This window comes from Coloeus monedula (assembly GCF_965178545.1).
Source record: "Coloeus monedula genome assembly, chromosome: 1".
Classification (NCBI taxonomy): Eukaryota; Metazoa; Chordata; class Aves; order Passeriformes; family Corvidae; genus Coloeus; species Coloeus monedula.
The window spans coordinates 86,998,550-87,018,970 of NC_138781.1; the positions used below are offsets into that span (position 1 = coordinate 86,998,550).

Below are 20,421 nucleotides of genomic sequence, written 5' to 3' on the forward strand. Positions count from 1 at the left end.
TTCAACCTTTGACTTCTGCCCTTCCAGGTGGGATTGCCAAACTCTTGTGGCAAGAGACAGATGTCACAGGCAACAGGACAACATTAACTTCCTTGCACCATCTGTCATGCAGCCCAAGTCACAGCATCAAAGGAAGCCACAGGCTCCTGGAGTAAGCCAAGACTGTGGAAAAACACATATTTTAATGATGGCAAATTGGCATTTCTGCGATAAGGATCATGCTACAAACATACTAGGCGAGAAAATCCAGATGCACTTCAACTGCATGCTTCTCCACATGGTAAAAAATAACAAGACTACTGTACTTTCTGGGAGGATTTGGCTTCATAACAAATCAACAATATTTAGATGTCTGTTTAGAGCACATGAATGCTCATGCAGCTACATATATTTATATGTATTCTATAATTAGATCAATCCATCAAAGTGTTTGTTCCAAATTAACAGCTACTCAGTTTCCTTTTTCAGGCATACACTGATTTCAACACTTAGCTGAGATATTTTGATCACTAAATCTAAAATTTTACTTCTGCTTTCCCCCCTTCTCAGGTTGCCTACTACACAATTTTACATTTTGATTTAAATGGAAGGAAATAAAAAAAAAATAGACGACACCGTATCAGCTCCTGAACACAGGTGACCTCTCTGAGCTGACATGGGACAACATCCTCCTGTGATGACAAGCTGCTTGCATCACACCATACACTAAACAAATTCTGAAGTAAAATTGAAATTTAAAGACAGAATAGGGTACACATTAGGCAATTCATAAAATATAGGAGAAAATAAAACTTTATTATAATTTTACCCTTTATGGAAACCTTATGTGTACAGGGGGATTTTCACAATCCTGCCTTTAAAACACATGTTAATGTCAGGTCAAGAAAAGCAGGCCCTGTAAGGCAGGGGTTTATTCTGGAAGCTATTTTTAATTACTTCAGAGGAACTAAATCTTTACAGAATTGTAACTTTAAGAGCAGGACATTTAGAACTTGCAGCTTCCAGAAAAATATTTGTAATTATTAGTGTATTTAGCAGGTTGGGTGTTGCAAAAACCTGAAAAATCCTGAAGGTTAGCTATTCTGTTACCTTAACCAGTCCTCAAAGAGGTGGGGGGAAAAAAGAAAAAAACAAACCCAAACACTTTCCTTTTTTTTTCCACTAGTCTCAGAAATTAAAATACACCAGAGGTAACGGAATTAAAATATCAGCATGACACTTTTGAACATAATGGCTAAGCCCGCAATACATGGATCTTACCTGACAGCTCTGTCTCCCTGAGTGTTTTCTATCTTGCTGTCTTTTAATTACTGAAGAAATTAAAAAGTCTACTGTTAGAAATTTTTCCAACCCCCACAAATTCTTCCAAAGTGTGATAATCTTGTTATCACCAGTAAAATCTGAAGAGTCGCTTTCACTCATCTTTCCAAAACCCACAGCCTTCTCTCAATTGACATCCTGTTCTTTCCCAAATAGTGTCATGCCCTGTTTAATTTTAAACACCAAAGCTGTTGTAGAGCACTTCACTGTTATATATAAAAACATAGTCAGATGAAACAATCCATAAAAATGAACAAATAAGCAGTTAAAATGCCAGTTTTAGCATAAAATCTTTTAACATGGTCCCTCATTCTTTTGACATATTTTCTTTATTCTTTTTTGATTAATGGAATTCAACAGCAGTCTATATACAGAGGACTCCTGCTGGGATCTGAAATATCACATGCTTTGAATTAACTCAAACCATTTACCACATTAAATTCCTACTAAAATCACTTTTTGCTGAGATCAATGAAACACTTTCTAAATGTAAATATAAAACCAAGTGAGTAATGTTCTTCAGACACTGATTTAATTTTTTATTTCATACATCTATTCAATTTTCAGTATCTTCAATTTCATGCAGCTATTTTCAAAAGTGTTGAGTGTTAGAAGAAACGTTACAGGGCTGAAGGATTACTAGCTTACGGACCTCTCAATCAAACATCCTTCTTTAACCCGTCTGACTGAAAAAATCTCTTGAGTCATCTCTGTGGCAAAAAACCACCCATTTTTCCTGCAAAACATGTTCCAGGACTTGAGACAATGATTTTCAGAAGACATAATCACCCTTCTCTTTGTAAAACTGGACAGCATTTAAATTCTCTAACATCTCAAAAATATTTCTCTACAAAATCTGCAAAAGTCTTCTGGCTACTTGTGACCCCTCTCCTATGGTTTTATATTTTAGTGACTTTGCTTACGGCTGACTGCACTGTGTGCCATCTGCTAGACAGCTGGAAAAATCTCCATTTTACTAAGAGGTGCTGTGCCCTGCTCCTGGCCAAGTAGCTGTACAGTTTCATCTAGGATTTCATCATTTAGGACAACAACTGAAAAGTTTTGGCCAGCAGTCCCAGGTTTCTTTTCCATCAATTCCATTAGTATTACTCCATCTCCACTTCAGAAATTGTGCAGCATCTTTAAGGCCAGATGCTATTTCCAAGACTGCACGGTATTTTCTGGATCCACAAGTCAGAAAGACTTCTCTGTCTTTTGTGCCCACCATTTATCTTTCATAACATAAAACTTTGCTTGTTATTCTTGCTTAGATGCATGGTTAGAAGCTTTCACAAGTGCTTTTTTTTTTTTTTTTATAAGGACATTAGCAGAAAATTAACTGAACTGTATCTTTGAATCAAACCATCCTGAAGTTTGTGTCAATTAAGCTTTTCAATTTCACTAAGGCCCTATGTAGCTGCATGCCCGAATTTTTTTTCTCCTTGATTCAGCATTCCCTGTCTGGCTTAGCAGATCAATGATAACAGCATCAGGCTCCAATCCAGTTCTTTCATGATGTCTGTTGTCTTGAGAAATTCAGTTCTGTCTATTAATGAGTCTGATGTGCAGTCTACACTTGCTGCTAGCACCCAGAGATATCTGACTCCCCACTAGATGCATGTCACTCCAGCCATTTGCACATCACATGGATCATGTGGCATTACAACTGCCCAGCTGCTGCATGATGTTCCATGTAACCACGAGAAGTGGTTCTGCATCCATGGCCACATTCTATGCTATTCTGTATTCGTTAGTACATGGGAACATTACTGGAGCAGCAAGATTTCATCCAAACCCTTCCGATGACATTCTGGGCTACCTGGGGCCTTTCCCCAGGCTTGAAAGTCGTGAACAACATGTGCTGTAAATGTGCTGCCTGTATGAGAAGTGTGCAGTTTTGCACCAGTGCAGCACCTCTGCTGCAATCCCACAGGAACTGTTCTTTGATGTTGCAGGTGATGTCCCTGTGAGCACACAGGACTAACAGTGACAATGCAGTGACCAGCCCTGCAGGTCTTGTGAACACCCCTCTGACCACCCACGTGCCTGACTACCGAGCCAAGCACTTTTGGCCAGTGGATTTTTTTTTAGTTAGTCCAGCTACATACAGATATTATTTATCTTCTCAATTAGTCAGTAGAAAATGATTGTATCCAGATTTTTCCAAGTTTGCCTGATAGCTGTAAGTGAACCTTGTCTGCTTCAGTGTTGTAGCAATGATTATCAGGAACACAAAGTCTTAACATACCAGAGATCACAGACTTCTCTCTTTAATGCGAAAAACATCAGACCTCACAGAGTGTTTGGAAAAGCTCTTCGGAGGTGCCATGGCTGCTGTGCAAATAACAGTAACAGAAAAAGTTGAAAGAAAAGTTCTGGAGGCAAAATATTTGTTGCTAGTGAAGAAGCAGAGAACTATTGTAGCATTCCCATAAATGGTGCCCCCCCAAAAAAACGTGGGTGGAAAGCAAAAGTTTAATAAGAGGCTAAGAAAATGTGTTCAAAAGGGAAATTAAAGAAACTGAGAAATTTGGGGAATAGGGATTTTGTCTCTAGAAGGTAGCTGAGCTTCACCTAAACTAGCTAAGAATGAGTTTGCTAGCACTTGCAACATCATAGGAAAACATTCAAATTGAATGTTAAAGACTGATATAGAAACAGAGTGCATGGTTTAAGAGAAGCAGTAATGTCAAGGAGACTGGTAAGTCTCAACTAAATGAAAGGACAGAAGTTGATTAAACTCAACTAAGGAGGTTTCAGCAAAGGAAAGGCAGAACAGATTCTCTTTTTAAAATCTGTCAGAGAAATAAGATACCCATATGAAAGTAAACACTCTTGTCTACAAGCCTAGGAAGCTAGATGGAAGAACTAAAATGCCTGTTGTTGAAGCATTATTTACACAATAGCCTTACTGAAAACTTTGTGTAAAAAAAACCATCAGCAGAATAATGAAAAAGTAGAAAGAGACTGAAAGCCATACACTTCAGCAGGGACTGAAGAAAGGCCTCTATTAACAGTCTAAGAAATTAACAAACAGTATAAAGTGGCTATGAGAAAAAAAAAAAAAGAGAGACTGAACAGCAAAGCCTCATAAAAATAAATTACATAGAGGACTGGTTATCATGCAGATATAAGGAAGGCTGTCAAAGAAGAAAACACAGCAGGTCAAGGGACACTTTAGTGACTCCCAGATGGATTTGCTAAGGATAACAACAGCAGATGGAAGCTGAGACCACAGTCTGAGTCTCATGCACTACTGAAAAACAAAACAAACCAGTACACAGATGAAAAAACCCACCCATATGAAGAAAGAGAAAACAATCTTGAGATTAATCTGATCTCAAGAAATGGAAAGAATCTGGTTCACAAAATATTGCTATTGAGGAGCTTCTTTATACCAATGACAAATCTTGTTAAGCAAACAAATGACAAGACCCAAACACCAAAACTGAAAGGGGCAGCTATAAGCTTACAGATTAAAATCTTTGTAGAGAGCCTGAAGACACTGTAAAACTCAGAGGCACAGGGCAAAAGCTAACCAATTCCCCTAAACAACTTGAGAAAGACTAAAATACAACCAGAATGCCTCAACATCCAAGTAGTGAAGCTTCTAAAAATTATCTTTAATAGGAAAAAAAAAAAAACAACAACCTGAAAGGGGATAAAAAAGGATTTAATATAAAGATTCAATTAATATAAAGACTCAATAATGCCAGCCAAGAAAAGAACTTGCTTGAGAAATTATTTTTAAGAGTATACAAATTACGTAGTAAATTCTTTTTGAAACATAATCAGGAGTTGGCAGCTTGCTAAAGGACTTCCAAGCAAACAGACAATGTAGGTATTAAAAAAAAACAACTAGAGAAGAACAGATTGCAGCAGAAAAGGTTCAAGTTGTTTTTGTTTTGTTTTTTATCTGTATTCAGTGTGGGATAATTCTCATTCCAAAATAATCTATGCAGGGAAATACATCAAAAAGTCTGTCTCAAATTGGAGCATTAGCGAAAGGCATTACAGACAAAAGCAGAAATTTGAAATGTAAAAAAAAATATCACCACAAGCAGTCAGGGTTCACCAGAAACGGCCAATAAGACTCAAAGAAGAGAAAGCTAAAACAGCAGTAGCATGTAACCTGCACCCAAAAGTTCCAGAGTATCCAAAGACAGACATGTGATGTAATGCCAGTCTCTCCTGGGATCCTTCTCAAAGACTAAGCAGGCCTCACATCTACCCTAGGAAAAATTGTTAAAAACAAAGGTACCAAAGGCCTCAGGAATCCTAGGGTATGTGTTCAAAATATCCATAAACACTTTGGGAAAAGGGCTGAATAGAAATCTGGCAAAGATAAGGGTCAACTATGAAGAAACACAAAAGGATCTCATAAAAGTCACTGTGGAACAAGAAAATGGCAGATGAATTTCAGCAGAGATGTGTGTGCAGAGATACACCTCAGACAAAGCAATCCTAATTTTATGCACAAGACAACAGGTTCTTGGTTGGCTACTAATACTTAGAAATAGAGATATTTGGTGTTTATCATAGCCAGACCCACTGCAACATTACTTAGGTCCTCACCAGCAGTCAAAAAACAACCCAAAATGCAGAACATAGGAAAATAGAATAAAGAAGTGAGAACATCACAATGCCACCTCAATGCATGACGAACACCGTAATTCTGGTTCAATCACCACTTCCAAATGATAGTTTTCAAGAATGGTCAAAGCTGCAATACAGTGGCTAGATTCTGAAGGAGTAACACTTGGTTTTAAGGTTTCTCTTCCCTGCATGGAGTGCAGAGACTGCCCTTTAATTCAGCTCTTCTGATGTTTAAAGGTAGTGTCCATCTCAGGCCAACAGGAACAACCTCCACTGGATCTATCCGCATGCAAAGCTGTAGCCAGAGCCCCAGGAGCCCATGACCATTCCCTACTGCCATGGAATACAGGACAGACACCTATTCCTGCCAAAAACATAATTAGTAGAACCAGGATGTGTGTGCCTCTATACTTTATATTCAAAAATACGCCCTGTGCAAATACCATGTACCCAACCTGAACAGTAAGCGGTTTTTTTATACAGCCTCATCTGCCGTATCAGCAGTTTTCTCTCTCTTGGTTTATTTTCCACAGATTTGTGTCCTCTCCTCTTGCTAACCACATGTCATTTAAAATCTGTCAGTGCATACAACTATGTATTTAATAAGCTGGGGTTCAGAAGGCCCACAAACAGGGTCGGGGAATATGAACGGGACTGTCGTGCCTTACGGTCATCAAGCAGCATCTCAATCTTCTCTTAGGCTGCCAATTCCCAAAAGTTTTACTTTAAAACATGTAACAGCCTATGAAAAACAGGATGGTCAAACCCAGTTACCAGTGACTACAACACTCAGCTGGTGCACTTCTAAAATTGTCCTACCCAGTGGCAGTAGCTGGCAGCCACAAAAGGAAAACCATGTCCCAGAGACCAAGAACAGTTACTTGCATTCTGCCCCCTGAAGTGTCCCTGTCATAGGTTAGCTAGCATAGTCCCAGAAGTGATGTCCTTGCCAAGGCGTGCTTACAGCTTCCTCTATGACCTGATAGAACCTATCAGCTGGCCAGTTTGAATATGGACAATTCTCTAAGCCACTTAAAGTTGTGACCGCCTCTGTGATCCACACTTAAGAACAGAAACCCTGAGGCAGAGTTTCTCTCTCTTGTTCCCAGTGCTGGGACAGGTGGCTGTGGGCCCCGTGTGGGGGCCAGCAGGCCCAGCCCAGACCCTGCTCGGGCCAGGCTGGGCCGGGCCACGGCCATCCTGGAGCTGATGGAGCTGTTCCACCCACAGAAGCCCCCCCCCCCCCCCCCCCCCCCCCCCCCAGCCCTACTGTGGGCAGCTGGAGCAGCTCGACTCTCCCCCCTCTCCACTGTGATAAACCACATTCCAGCTGCAAGGCCTAGGTGACATTAACCCTTTTAGTGCTGTGAAGAGCTGAAAACCTGAGGGAAGAGAAAGAGGAGATGCTTAAAGCTGAAATTCTGTTGTGAAGCTATGATATATCAGAGTATCCTGTTGTAATTTCATGAAGATATGGGGGGTGGAGCGTTCAACTCGTAAGCAAAAGCACCTGCACTGAGATAGGCAGATGCTGACACAGCTGTAATTTCATGAGAAGTTGAACAGGGAGTGATGGAAGTGATGAGGACTTTTGCTCAAAATGGGAAAGGAGAAACCTCAGTTCCTAGAGATGCTCCCAAAAATTTCTTAGAGATGAAATGCTCCCAAGAGACATGGGTGAAGAGAACTTTTGTTTCTAAACGGCTCAACCTTAAAATTGTACTCCAAAAAACTTCAAGAGTGGACCCTCAAAAGCAGTTGTGGGAAAAGGTGCAAGTTGGGGGAAGGGACTCGCATGCGAGCAGAGAGACTCCTCTTCCTAAATGGACTGAACAAGGTTATTATGGAAGTGGTAAACAGACTGAACATCTCATGGGTTGTCTTTTTACATTGTCAGTGGGAGAAGGGAGGAAGGTGGGGGGAGGAGAACAATTCTGAAGGTGTGGTATGATTTTTTTTCTTCTTTTAGGTCTGTTAATAAACTTCTTTATAGTCTTTCAAGGTTGGTGCCTGCTTTGCATTTCTCCTAATTCTTATCTCACAGAAGATAAACAGTAATGAGTATCTGGACCAAACCACTACACTAAATTGGTGTTTCCGCCCGGTTACAAACCCAACCCGCTACAGTCCCCTTCACAAGAGGGGGGATACAACAAGCAGAAAAGTGAGCAAAAACCTGTACTTTTGTAATTATTTCATGCTCCAGAGGTAATTAAAACCTACTCACATAATTTATTAATTTTTAATGTAAATATAGCAATCAAAATATCTTTCTTGCGTACTTTAATCTACATGCATTGGTTCTGACCTCCTCTCAAAAAAGGGTGGCTAAGTAACTTAGTTTAGCTTGTTTTTCAGATATTCTCAAAATCCTTCCTCATATTATAAAAATACTTTTAAAGAAACTCTCCAGTAAATGCAAATACTATTTATACAGGTCACAATACATGGAAGATAAACTGAGTAAAACACTTAGGAAGAATGTATTATTTTGTAGTTGACTATATTCAAAACAAGTCATTGTTGAAAAAGCTCCATCGCTCAACATTAAGGATAATACAATACTTCTTCACAAGACTCAAAGACATCTTTTTCAGATTAACTACACTGTAGCATGTATTAAAAGTGAAATTATGGCCTTTCTTGTACACATATAGATTCATCGATGTCTTAAATACTCATTCAGATTTGTAGAAGCCAGAAGTATTCATGTGACTGTTTGAGCTATTTAATACTGACAGTTACATATTTTGGCTGTCGCTTTTAAATTGAAGCTAAAAGGTGGCTTTCCCTCACCATTTTCCTCCTGACATAATAACTGGAGAATCTGGCTGTAATCAAGAAAAAATGTCAAGATGCAACTCTCTTAAAAGTAAAGATCACAAAATTTGAGCCAGGGAGCACATGAGCTTCAGCACATAAGGAAACTGCTCATTTTAAAGGTTTGTTTAATGAAGAAAAAGGTACACATAGGCTTCTCTCTCTAATGGGTCTTTTAAAAATACATTTTGCAAGAGTATCTATCAGATTTATCGGCATAATAGGGTAGCATGAAAAATAGTTTTAATATTGAAAGGCACTACTGTCATTTTGTAATTACTTTTCAAGTATTTCCTAAGGTTGTGCAATTACATACTAAACACCGTTATTACTATCACAACAACGCTCTTAAAATTTACTCCCCTCAGGATACTTTTGACACTCTCATATGTCTCTCAGCTCAACTGACTTCAAGTCAAAGAGATACCTTAGTAGATTTTTGATTCCAAGATCAAGAACACATTCTGCAATGGCTATTATTTCTATTATGATAAAATTTAAAATAAAGATAACAAACATGTTAACTTACACTTAAATTATAACTGCCAAGTAACATCTCAGGAGTAAAACTTCAGACATATTCATAGGAAATAGAGCAAAACAGATTCTGCAAATAGAGGCATTTCTATTTTCTGTTAGTTGAGGGCTTTTTCATAAGTACTGTTACCACATTTCATTAAAGTACAAGTAAGAAAATACTAAAAATTAAAGAAAACGGAAACAGTCTGGTAAATTGTTTTATTGTTAAACAGATGTCACATCACTTGAAGAAACTTTATAAAATCCCACCACCTATCAGTCAGGTTTAAAAATTACCAGAGCTCACTGGTGCAGAAAACAAGCCCCAACGAAAGTCTATGGCCATTTTCTGGCATGAACTCAGAGGGTGGGGATGCCCTGTGGGGTTTACAGGACAAGCTACTGGTCTGGACAACCTACCCTACCACCTCCTAGGTCTTGACCAGACTAGACTGTTCTCAGACCACTGTGCTGCAACAAAGGACCACCACAGTACCTGCATCAAGGAAAGAGAATTCACCCACCTGTAGATACAAAAATGCTGCTAGCAAGGATTTTCTTTCTATTTTCTAAGTCCGTGAGAGACTTTTCTCTCTCACAGAAGAGGTAGCAGTTATGTAAACAACCAAGCCACCTGCAACCTTGAAAAGTCTTGTTTATGGTATAGTAGAAAAATATTTTGACAATGGATGTTTTAGGATTTTACCAATCACCCCCAAGGGGTGGCTGATCCTTTGTGCAATTAAACTATGAAGAAAAAAGTCTATGAAGAGTTTGTAAAATAATTAAATAAATCAATCTTGCTGCACAATTTCTGCCTGCTGGATCTTCTCCTCCTCCTCCTCCCTATGGCTGTGGGACATGGTGATATGCCGTAGGAACCAGGCCCGCAGTAATACCCACCTGCGAAGGCTCATGAAGCAACAGAAGTGATTTATGAGGAGAAGCTGGGAGAACTAGGAGTGTCTAGCCTGGAGAAAAAAAGTGGTTCAGTAGGGACCTTAACACTTTCTACAGTTACCTCGAAGGCATAGCAAGGTGGGTCTTGGTCTCTTTCACCAAACAACAAACTATAGGACAAGAGAAAATGGCCTCAAATTGTACCAGGGGAGGCTCAGATTGAATATCAGGAAAGATCTCTTCACCAAAAGGGTGAGCAGGCTACCCCAGGGAAGTGCTGAAGTCACCATTCCTGTCAGTGTTTAAGACACACGTAGATACAGCACTTAGGGACATGGCTTAATGGTGGACTTGGCAGTGCTGGATTAATGATTGGATTTGATGACCTTAAGTGTCCTTTCCAACCTAAACAATTCTATAGGAACAGGAGCACTTGCAAGCAGGTGTTGAGCCAAGTTCAAAGAGCATCTGTTTTGCTAACACATGTCTCAGAGGAAAGAACATGTCCAAGCCCTCAGCCTGAAATCAATCTTGCTGGAAAAGGAGCTGGGGGGGGAATCTAGTCTTCCTAGGATTTTCCTGCCAGACTGACCAAAGTACTAGCAAATTGGAGACAGGGATATGGACAGTTTACCTGGAATGGAAGAACAATCCCATTTATCCAGTCAGTGGGCAGACACTGTGCAGGCCATAGCATTTAGGGTCTTCAAAAGGTCCCACACTACACAGCTCAGCTGTGAGGAGGTAGGTGGAAAAAAAGTAAGGTCTAAGTACTTTTGCAAACCTTAGTGAGCAGCTCTGAAAAGCTATTTGGGAAACAAAGATGGGCCAGAGCACCTCTCATCCCAGCTGCTCTCTGGTGTATGCAACCAGAAGCCACTGCCCCTGCACTTTGGAGTACATCTTCCAGGTAAGTAAAACTTCAAAACTAGAAGCATGGATGGTGGAAGAAGTGGATGCTCAGACTAACAGGGCATGATTTGTGGTCATTTCCTCTGTCTCTCCTAGACACAAGCCTGGAACAGGGTCACACCAGAAGCAGCAAGGGGCTTCTATACCATGTATGCACCACTAAGAACAAGAGTTCTGATTAGAGACAAGATAAAGAAAATGTTTCTATACAGGTTGGAGAAACAGACAGCTGGGAGAGTAACTGTAGACACAGCCTCACACTCCTCTGTACAGATGGTGTAATAGTCCCTTCAATTTTCAGCATCACCTGAATAAGGTTCAGTGTCTGAAGGCTGCTTATTTGAGATATAAAAACAAAAGATATGCAGAAGAAAATGCATCGAGCTGTTTTGGGGTTTAGGTTTTTTTCATCAGGTTTGATGCTCAAAAAAAAAAAAAGTCGGGAAAAAAGGGTGGAACTATGCCAATTCACTTGTTTTTGGATCCAGATCCCCCAAAACAGAAGTTTAATCTGTTGGCATCTTCCCATCATCACAGATTAATTTAGCTTGAGCTGATTCAATTCTTTTTGAAGTATGAAGAAGCTACTATGGCAGCATATAATTGGGATCACAGCTCAGCTATCACTGGGGATGTAGGCACAGATCAAACACTACCAGTGTTCAAATGAACTTTGTTCCCATGATCCCTGCACAGCCAGCTGCTCAAGAGATTTGCAGAACACATCTATCTGTGTGAAGTGTCCATCAGTTTGGAATCATGCACGGAGCAGTCTGGAAGACTTCAGTGACCACTACTGTTATAATAAGTTTTCTTAATCACAGTGTCAATGTAGAGACTGTGATCTCTGGTTAACACCCTTAATCTAGAAGAGCTCTTGAAGACTCAAAGAAACATTCACCATTTTATAGGAGTTTTAAGATCCCCACAAATGGGCTGGATATATCTGTCCAAAACAAGGAACTTGAAACCAATTTTTAAAAATTTAAGGAAGATTAAGCAGACTGGTATTCGCAGGTCCATGGCACATCCACTATGAAGTTGCCTGTATAGGATTTGTGAATCCACATACCCGACCAGAGGCTGATAAAGACAGCAGACAATTGGAGCTCAATCCATCATCTGTCTTCTTCCCATCGCACAACAGTAAACAACAGCTCTAGTCAGTATGTTATTTATCATTTCTGCCAGCTGCAGTAATGATTAGCAGTTGTGGATCCACCATTTTGAGTCACAATTTGTGACATTAAGTAAGTTTTCTATTGCCAAGGTATTCATAAAACTTTAATTTATTAAGATTACAATTACAATTAAAGGCTAAGCATTTTTCCAACATTGCCATACTCATAGTTTTATGCAATTCTTATTCAGAATTTAGGTTATTCAATACGAAAGATGAAACAGAGGCATGCAAAGTGAGGTTGCCACCAGCACCTCATTAACTTGATGGCTGTTTCCAAGCATGTTAGACACAGGCAAATGAGACAAGCTCTTAGCAGCAATAAAAGTAACCACAGATGTACTGGGACTGTCATTAGTGAATGAAAGAAGCAGCAGCCCAGACTGATGTATACTGAGGAATGAAACCAGACAGAAAGCCAAGCAATTCCTGCTTCAGACAGGAAGATACAGCAACCTTTACTGCCTGACTGAAGAGGTAATACTGCCTTACAAAAGTCACTCTCAGAGAACATCAGAAGGAACATCTGGCAAGGACAGCAATATCCTAAGACTGTATCAAATAACCAGCAACTACAGCTAGAAGAATATATTGCTATATGGTGTCTAGAGACAAGAAAAAAATAATTAGGAACATAGAATCTCCTCATGGAACATTTTAATAGGGGACTTGAAAGCAGAACTGTACAGTCAATTATAACTGGAATTGTGGAAAGGCACTGTAAATACACTGATGTTTACTTTGAATTCCTTCTCATGTTGGTAGTAGCAACAGTCTGTCAGAATGAGTTTAAGCAGAGGTAGGATACCTCCTGGGCACAACAACCATAGCATCAAGCATGCAAAGAAACCTCTGCTTGTCCTTCAATTAGTGAGGATTTTCCTACTTCATTACCTTTGCTGTGATTTAGCTTTCTTCTTGGAGGAATGAATATACCGGAGTTTGAAAACACCATAGCAGATGCTTTGGCTTACTTTCAGTCTGCAAGGATTCCAAGGAACATTTTCAGACCTTGGGTATTCTTGGACTTTGGGAAAACAGTTGGTGCTCTTAACTAAAAAAAGCTGTAAATTACACAGGGTTGATCTTGAAAGATTTCCTAAAATTGAGAGTACAAATGATCTTATAGTATGGCTGTATTATTCTATGCAATTAGGTTATAACAGACCCCCTCAAGAATAGAGATATAAAATTACATCATCAGTGTGGTGACCTTTTGGTGTGGATGGAGGAATTTTTCAGACCCAAACTGATGAGATGACAACATTACCAGAGGTACGTATCAGATGCTTTTAGAAAATGATGAAACATGTCTGCTAAAGCTACTTTTTCCACATGGACTTGGAAAACTTTTCCCCTGTCATTTCAGGATGAGATTCTGATCGTGGAAATCTGGAAGGGCTTGGCTGATGTCCAGCTTTTACCAGAAAAAACAAGAATTTATTTCAGGAATAACACCAAATAGAGGGAAGGAGGATTTGCTGTCCTTCTGACCAAGGACCCAAAGAAATGGCACACCTCAGTTCAAGCCCCAAGAGGCTTACAGGACCCTCCTGACCTTCCTCTCCTTGCACAGTATCAGTTCTCTGCCAACCAGGTTGGCAGCTAAAAAGTTTTCACATACTCCTTCAGAATGAGACAGCTACTTCTTCTTCTATGCAGGATCAGCTGACAGTAAGTTCAGTCAGTCTGATGCCAAAAATCAATTCCTGCAGAACGTACATCTGCCGTGGTGCAGGTACACCCACCCAGTTAACTGTGTTCTGTCTTTAAGAACCATTGACTACTCCCCTTTTTGCTACAGATTTGGATACGTCAGTGAAATACATGTGCAGCCCCCCTTTAGATGCTTGAATTTATAAATCCGTATAAAGGTTCAGGAATCTTAACTGAGCCTACCAGCACAATCCTGAGCTTTTCAGGAACTTCAAAGAAGTGGTTGTGGGGGCAACTAACACCTCTGCTCCACAGACAGTCCTTAGGTGGCTGACCCAGCACAATCTCACTGTGCTTTGCAAGAGGGAAGGCAACTCAGTGCCACATTGCAGAAGCACTTTTTGCTCAACACATGCTCCACTTGGCCAAGGACATCCTCAAGAAGCACACACTGGCGCACCAGAGCCAACACACCAGCAACCACATCTTAAGAGCTTTACAAGGTCACACGTGGCAGCAAGACTTCGGGAGGGAGATAAGGGCTGCAACTAATGTTAACACCACACAGCAGACTTACAGGACTTGAGCAAGGGGAGCAGGCCAGCCTAAAAGAAAACACATCTGTATCTGGTAGCAGACTGGTGAACCATTAGTTTTTGGAAAAGGAACAGAGAGACAATCCCAAGAGGTTTAGCTCTTCTCCCACTTACAACACAAGAGATAAAAGATTTTGCTGTCCCTGAAGTGTAGGTTCTTATTGAAGCCTATATCCATGGACTCGGCACTCTTCATTGTGTGGAAAAATGCACGGATAAAGGAAAGTTATGGCCTTCCAACAAATTGTACAATTTGGGCATCACTCCTGTATTCAGTCAGGCTTTGTTTCATTATGTAAGAAATGAATCACAATTTCAGATAATTTGGGTACACTCATACTTTACACTAGGAACTTAAAAATGGCTTTTTTTTTTTTTTTTTAATCTCCTGCAAATTGTAGTTGTAAGAGATATGCTCTGGCCAGAGACAAAACTGTTCTAGATACCACTAAAAATGGCCATAAGCTTTTAGTACTAAAAAGGGAGAGAGAGGCGAATAATGAGTTTTTCCTACATATTACACTGAAAGAACAATACAATAGTCAGAGAGAAAATGAAGCTGACCTCTGGCATTTTTAAGTCCTGAAAGGCTTTCGCAGGTTTGGGAAAATCATTTACTCTCTATTGATTAAAGCAGCAGCTAAACATGGATGACTGATCTCATTTTGCCAGTTTGCAGTTCATGCCACATAGAGAAATACAGAGGATACTCTGACACAGGAAATTCAAAGGTTGATACTATCACTACATTATTTAAAACTACAAGCTGTGAATGGTCATCTTTCAAGCTGACTCTAGGAGTTTTGTATCTAGTGTTTGAGGAGACAGAGTGCTTAATTCCAAAGGTCAAAATCACAATAGTTTTCTGAAACAAAAGCAAAATCTCCCAAGAAACCTCTCTCAGTAATAATAGCAGTACATTGTCTGAAAGAAAAGCAATCAGATTTCCAGGCACACTTTGTAAGTAATCTTGTTTACTGTAATTTTGCAACAGCTTTCATAAATTTTTCACCTGAAATCAGAAAGGCTATAGCTTGTATTCTGACAGGTTGAAAGAGCTGAGCAAGTAGAATACATCCCTGTGTGCCTGGCGGTGTTTGGGAACACTGAAGAATACTTCGCCACACAAAAAAAACACCAAAAAAAGGCAACTCAGACATCACAGTGATATATTTTAACAACCAAATAAAACATCAAAATAGACAGAAAGCCTCCTCTCACTTCCATTGGTTTCCAAGTTTTTTTAAGACAGCCTAGAACATAAAAACACTTCACACTTCATGAATATCCATCCTAACAATGTCCAATCCCACATTCCACGTTCTAAGCTGTTCTATGAAGCACAAGCAAGAAATACAAATTGAGTGTTATAGCGAGTCATTTTGGAGTTCTGTCTCCACAACAGGCTTACGTAATTTTCAGTGAAATCTTAAATGCTTTGTACAAAATCTAAAGGAAACAACTGTTAAGAAATATTTCCTTTAACTTCAGATGCATAGCACAGATCTGCACAGAACTATCCCACTTCACTTCCATTGGTCTCTACAAAATTAAGTCTTCTGTCAAAACAATCACACACGTACAAGTTGTAAAAAAAGAAAGATAAGGATATTAGTACCAGCTTTTGTGGCTCAGCTACTCCTAACCACATGTCCCTTTTATATCATGAGGCACAAAAAAATGACTAAAATTCCACAGCTCTATAAAATGTATATTCTTTATTCAGATGCGGGAGAAACAGATCTAAACCTTCAGGAATATTTTAATCACAAACACAAGCAGAAACTAGACTATAATAAAGCGCTTTTAGGTGAAATTCTGGGCAGGGCGCCAAAGGATTTTGTCCAGCATCCTGCGGCTGGAAGTCCATACAGGCAAGCTTTCTCTCTGCCTGAAGTTACTTTTATCTGTCGACTGGAAACTTCGATGAACCCCACCTCTTTCTCCACTCACCCATCCAGTTGTTAGCTACAGAAAGATAAAGGCTCAGGAAAAAGGTTTTAAAAGCATTTTTTTCCTCTTCCGGTATGTCTGGAATTCCAAATGCAGACTGAACTATTAAATTGACTCTTTCCGAAGAAGTAACGCCTGTCAAGATTCAGCCAGCTCACAGTTTTGTTTCCGTAACTTTCAGCAGTCCTTCCTTTCTGGGTCCAGTTTTATGCCACCTTCGTTACTGTGAATGATTTACCTCAAGAAATGAAATTACCAAAATAACCACATGCATCTTGTAAACAAGCTGTATATCACACCATGACTGAAAAGTACAAAATTTAGTGCTAAACACTGTCAAGCCCAAATTCTGCCACCTTAACTGTGGGCAGGTATAGTGTACATCTCCACTCTTTTATCTCTGCCTGACAGACTTCCAACTCCACCTTCCAACAGTCCCTTCAGCCCTGATGCACAAGCACCCACATTAACATACTAGAATGAGGTAAGTTGTCAAACCCGTATTTTGCACACAGAGCTCCAAAATTTAAACCTTTCGACATTAAACAACTGAATTATGAAGCATCACCATTACTGGCCTCACATTAGCTCTTTTACAACTGTTTTCTATTTAGTACGAATTGTTGAACAAAAAGCTCAGAACACAATACAAAAAGCTCAAACACCAAAAGGAAATAAACCACCAATTGACTCGAAGTTTAGCTAATCCTGCAGGCAGTTTCTGCAGGTTTTAAGACAAAAGTTTGGTCAAGCAAGAAAGCAGGATTCTCTGTATAAGCAAATACTAGCTGCAGTGCCCCTAGGAGAATCCATAAGATTATACGGACCGACTCATCCTTGCCTTTGGAGATAACTAGCTCTATTCAATAAACACCAAGCTTTCCAGACGACCATTAACGGATTTATTTTTTACAAAAAGAGGGGGGGAAGAAAAGGAGTCTGAGACCACTCAAATACCCATTCTTTACTTCAGAAGTATACCGTAATGCCAACAGCCTGCCTCTAATCATTAACAGCAGGAAAACTCTCTAAAGGAGCAAGAATTTTACTGCCCTCTGCAGCTTTTCCTTTGCAAGGGCAAAACGCCACCCATTTCTGGGGAGATAAACTGATACCGACTGTCATTTGCTGCTGTGACACATTTTTCTTCCCGAAGGCTGGAAAGCCCACACTGAGCACGCAGAAAAGACATCCGACCGACCAAACTTCACCTTCCTTAAAAACGAAGGCTGTGCTGTCCCAAAAGCTTTCTGGAGAAAATGGGTCAAACGCTAGGAAATGGTATCATGGGGAAGGGAGGGAGATAGCACAAGGAGGGGCACGGCCCCTGCTTACTCGCACTAAAAATATTATTTCAGATACAGGTACCGACGGCATTTTTGTGCGGCGATCCAGACCCTGCCACTACAAAGGCCAGCACGGCCAAGCCGCCAGTTGGAAGAGAGCGGAGCCAGGGAATTAAGTGAATTAAACTCGATGCGCTTGTTGACTCAGTTTTCGCTCCATCAGCCGCGCGGCCGCTGCTCCAGCGTCGCCTCTAAATATCGGGCAGCAAAGTTCGGGCGGGGGTTCTCCGGCCCCCGCCGCCACCTCGGCGCCTCCCGCCACCAACTTTCCGCCGCAGGAGCTGCAGCACCGGCTCTCGGCCGCCCCGTCCCGTCCCGTCCCGCCCCGTCCGGCTCGGCTGAGGGTGCCGGGTGCGGCGATGCCAGCGGGGCGGCGGGAGAGGGGATGCCGGGCGGCGGCAGCGGGGATGCCCAGGAACCCGGGGATGGCGCGGGTCCCGGACCGGGAGGGCGTCTCTTACCAGCCCGGAGGCGAAGAAGACGGCGAGCAGAGCTAGGCAGGCGCCCATCACGATGAGGAGCAAGAAGACGATGAGCGGGTGCTGCTGGCTCATGCAGTAGTAGGACTCGTAGAGCCAGTCCCGGGATCGGGACTGTTCGCCGCTAGCCCCGCAGCCGCCGCCCGCCTGGTCTGCCCGCTCCAGCAGGTAGCGGCGTCTCCTCCTCATCATCATTGCTTCTTGCCACATCGGGCAGAGCCCGCGCAACTCCCTCAGCGCCGCCGCCGCCGCCGCCGCTGCTGCAGGAGGCAGCCGGGGAGTGGAGTGGGGCGCGCTCCCGCGCGGGAGGCGGAGAGGAGGAGCCGCGGCGGCGGCGGCGGCATGGGCATGGTGCGCCGGGATGCCGCGGCCGCCGCGCAGCCCGCCCGGGGCTTGGTGCGCCTCCGGAAGGCGCCACCCCGCACGCACATGCCTTGCCCGGCTCCCCCGGAGGCGGAGGCGGCAGGAGCGCTCCTCCTCGCCGGGGAGGGCAGCGGGTGCCCGCCCAGAGTGAGCGCCCCAGGGCGGCGGCGGCGGCAGCGGCAGCGGGAGGTGCCCTCGCGGGCGACCGTGAAAGAAGCCTCTGCCCCGCGCCCCTCCGCCCCAGCGCCGGGAGATGCCCCCGGGGTCGGGCCACCTGCCCCGGCCTCCGCCTGCGTGGGGCCGGCAGCCCTCGCCGCCCGGAGGGGCGCGGTGCCGCCGCAGCTGCCGCTCCCGACGGCGGCCGTGAGGCGGAGAGCGCGGCGTGTTGCGCTCCCGGCCCGCCCCCGGCGGCCCCGGCCCTTCCCGGCTCCCGCGGGGCCGCCGCTGCTTTCCCCGGAGTGTGTGGCAGCACCTCCCGGCGCCTGAGGGAGAGACATTTGGAGATTTATTTGAAATTACTCCCACGGGCGGAGGGCCCTTGCAGGACCGTTTCACTGGGTACCTTTTCCGGAGGCGGAATCCCCTTTTTAGAAATCATACCTCGATTTTTGTCAAAACCAGCATTCAAGTTAGGAGGAAGTATAACATACATTTTCCCCAGTTTACCATGTTCCAAAGGACTTGGTTATTCCTATCAAAGCAGGCGCTGGAAAGATGCTGGACATCTAACACTATTAAGGTACATATCTGTTGTACTGGCTGAAGCTTTGTAAGCACATACAGGGAGTTCTGCATCCCCAGCCCATTGCTTCCCCGAATGTCCCTCCCCACAGGTGAAGTCTGTCTCTGTGCTCTCTGATCTACCCTCTGTTGTTGCTTTGTCACATACTGAAATTCATAGAGGCTGCCAAAGTGCTCCCAGGAGAGGAAGAGACAGAGCAACACAGATGCTAATGGGCCTGAATGTCCCAAGGGTGTCTCCTGGTGATTGGAGTAATGTTAGAAGCAAGAGGGACTTGGGAGTACTATGCTCCTACAAAAGGTGGAAAAACTGGAGCTAATGTAAGTGGTCATAAATTGTCATAAATGAGAGACATAGAATAGAGGGCTAACCATTGGAAGGTGGAAGAGTGGAAGGTAACCAGGTGGAAGAGAAGGCAGGTAACTAGGATTATATAGACCAAAACTGTATGGACTGTGAACTAATATCTATTCAACACCTAAATCTGTGCCACTGATTTTTCTATCTAGAAAAAGGTGCATCCTCCACGAGTATAAAAAAGCAAAGAAACCAATAGCATGTATAGCTCTGAAGCCCTGTCCATGTATTTGCACCTCTTAGATTCCTCAGGTTTTCTGGAGGGATGAGACTTGGCCTTTCCTGCCCCCTGTTCTCTCAGCTGGCTGGATGGAAGAAAAGCTGCTTGTTTTTCATTCTTCCTTCCCCTGAAGTGCTTGCTGGGGCAGGAGGAACATATGAGGAAGAAGTGGAAAGTTACAACTGCACCCACTGTTTTAGGAGAGAGAGGGTGAAAAACTCTCAAAAGCAGCAGTGATAAGATTGAAGGATGAACACAAATCTCTGTGGGGAGAACATTCTGGCAGAATTAATTGCTGGGAAGGAGTTAGTAGAGGTGGGTGTGAGAATTTTTGCAACATAAAAAGGCTTTACTTGCAGTCACTTCAAAAATTATGGAGTTGGCCACCCTCACTGTCACACACACATATACAGTGGGATAAGCATAGGCAGTTTTAAAAAAATCAAGAGGCAGACCAGAATT

The 20,421-nt window shown here is 42.4% G+C and overlaps 1 protein-coding gene across 1 annotated transcript in view; it reads right to left on the minus strand.

Moving 5' to 3' along the window:
* Nucleotides 1-18,567, minus strand: part of ADCY2 (adenylate cyclase 2) — a 211,455-nt gene extending 192,888 nt beyond the window's left edge. The window contains exon 1 of the mRNA XM_082285044.1: nucleotides 18,260-18,567. Within this exon, the coding sequence (XP_082141170.1) occupies nucleotides 18,260-18,487 (228 nt within the window). The 5' untranslated portion in view covers nucleotides 18,488-18,567. The remainder of the gene's footprint in view (nucleotides 1-18,259) is intronic.
* Between the last annotated feature and the right edge of the window lie 1,854 nt (nucleotides 18,568-20,421).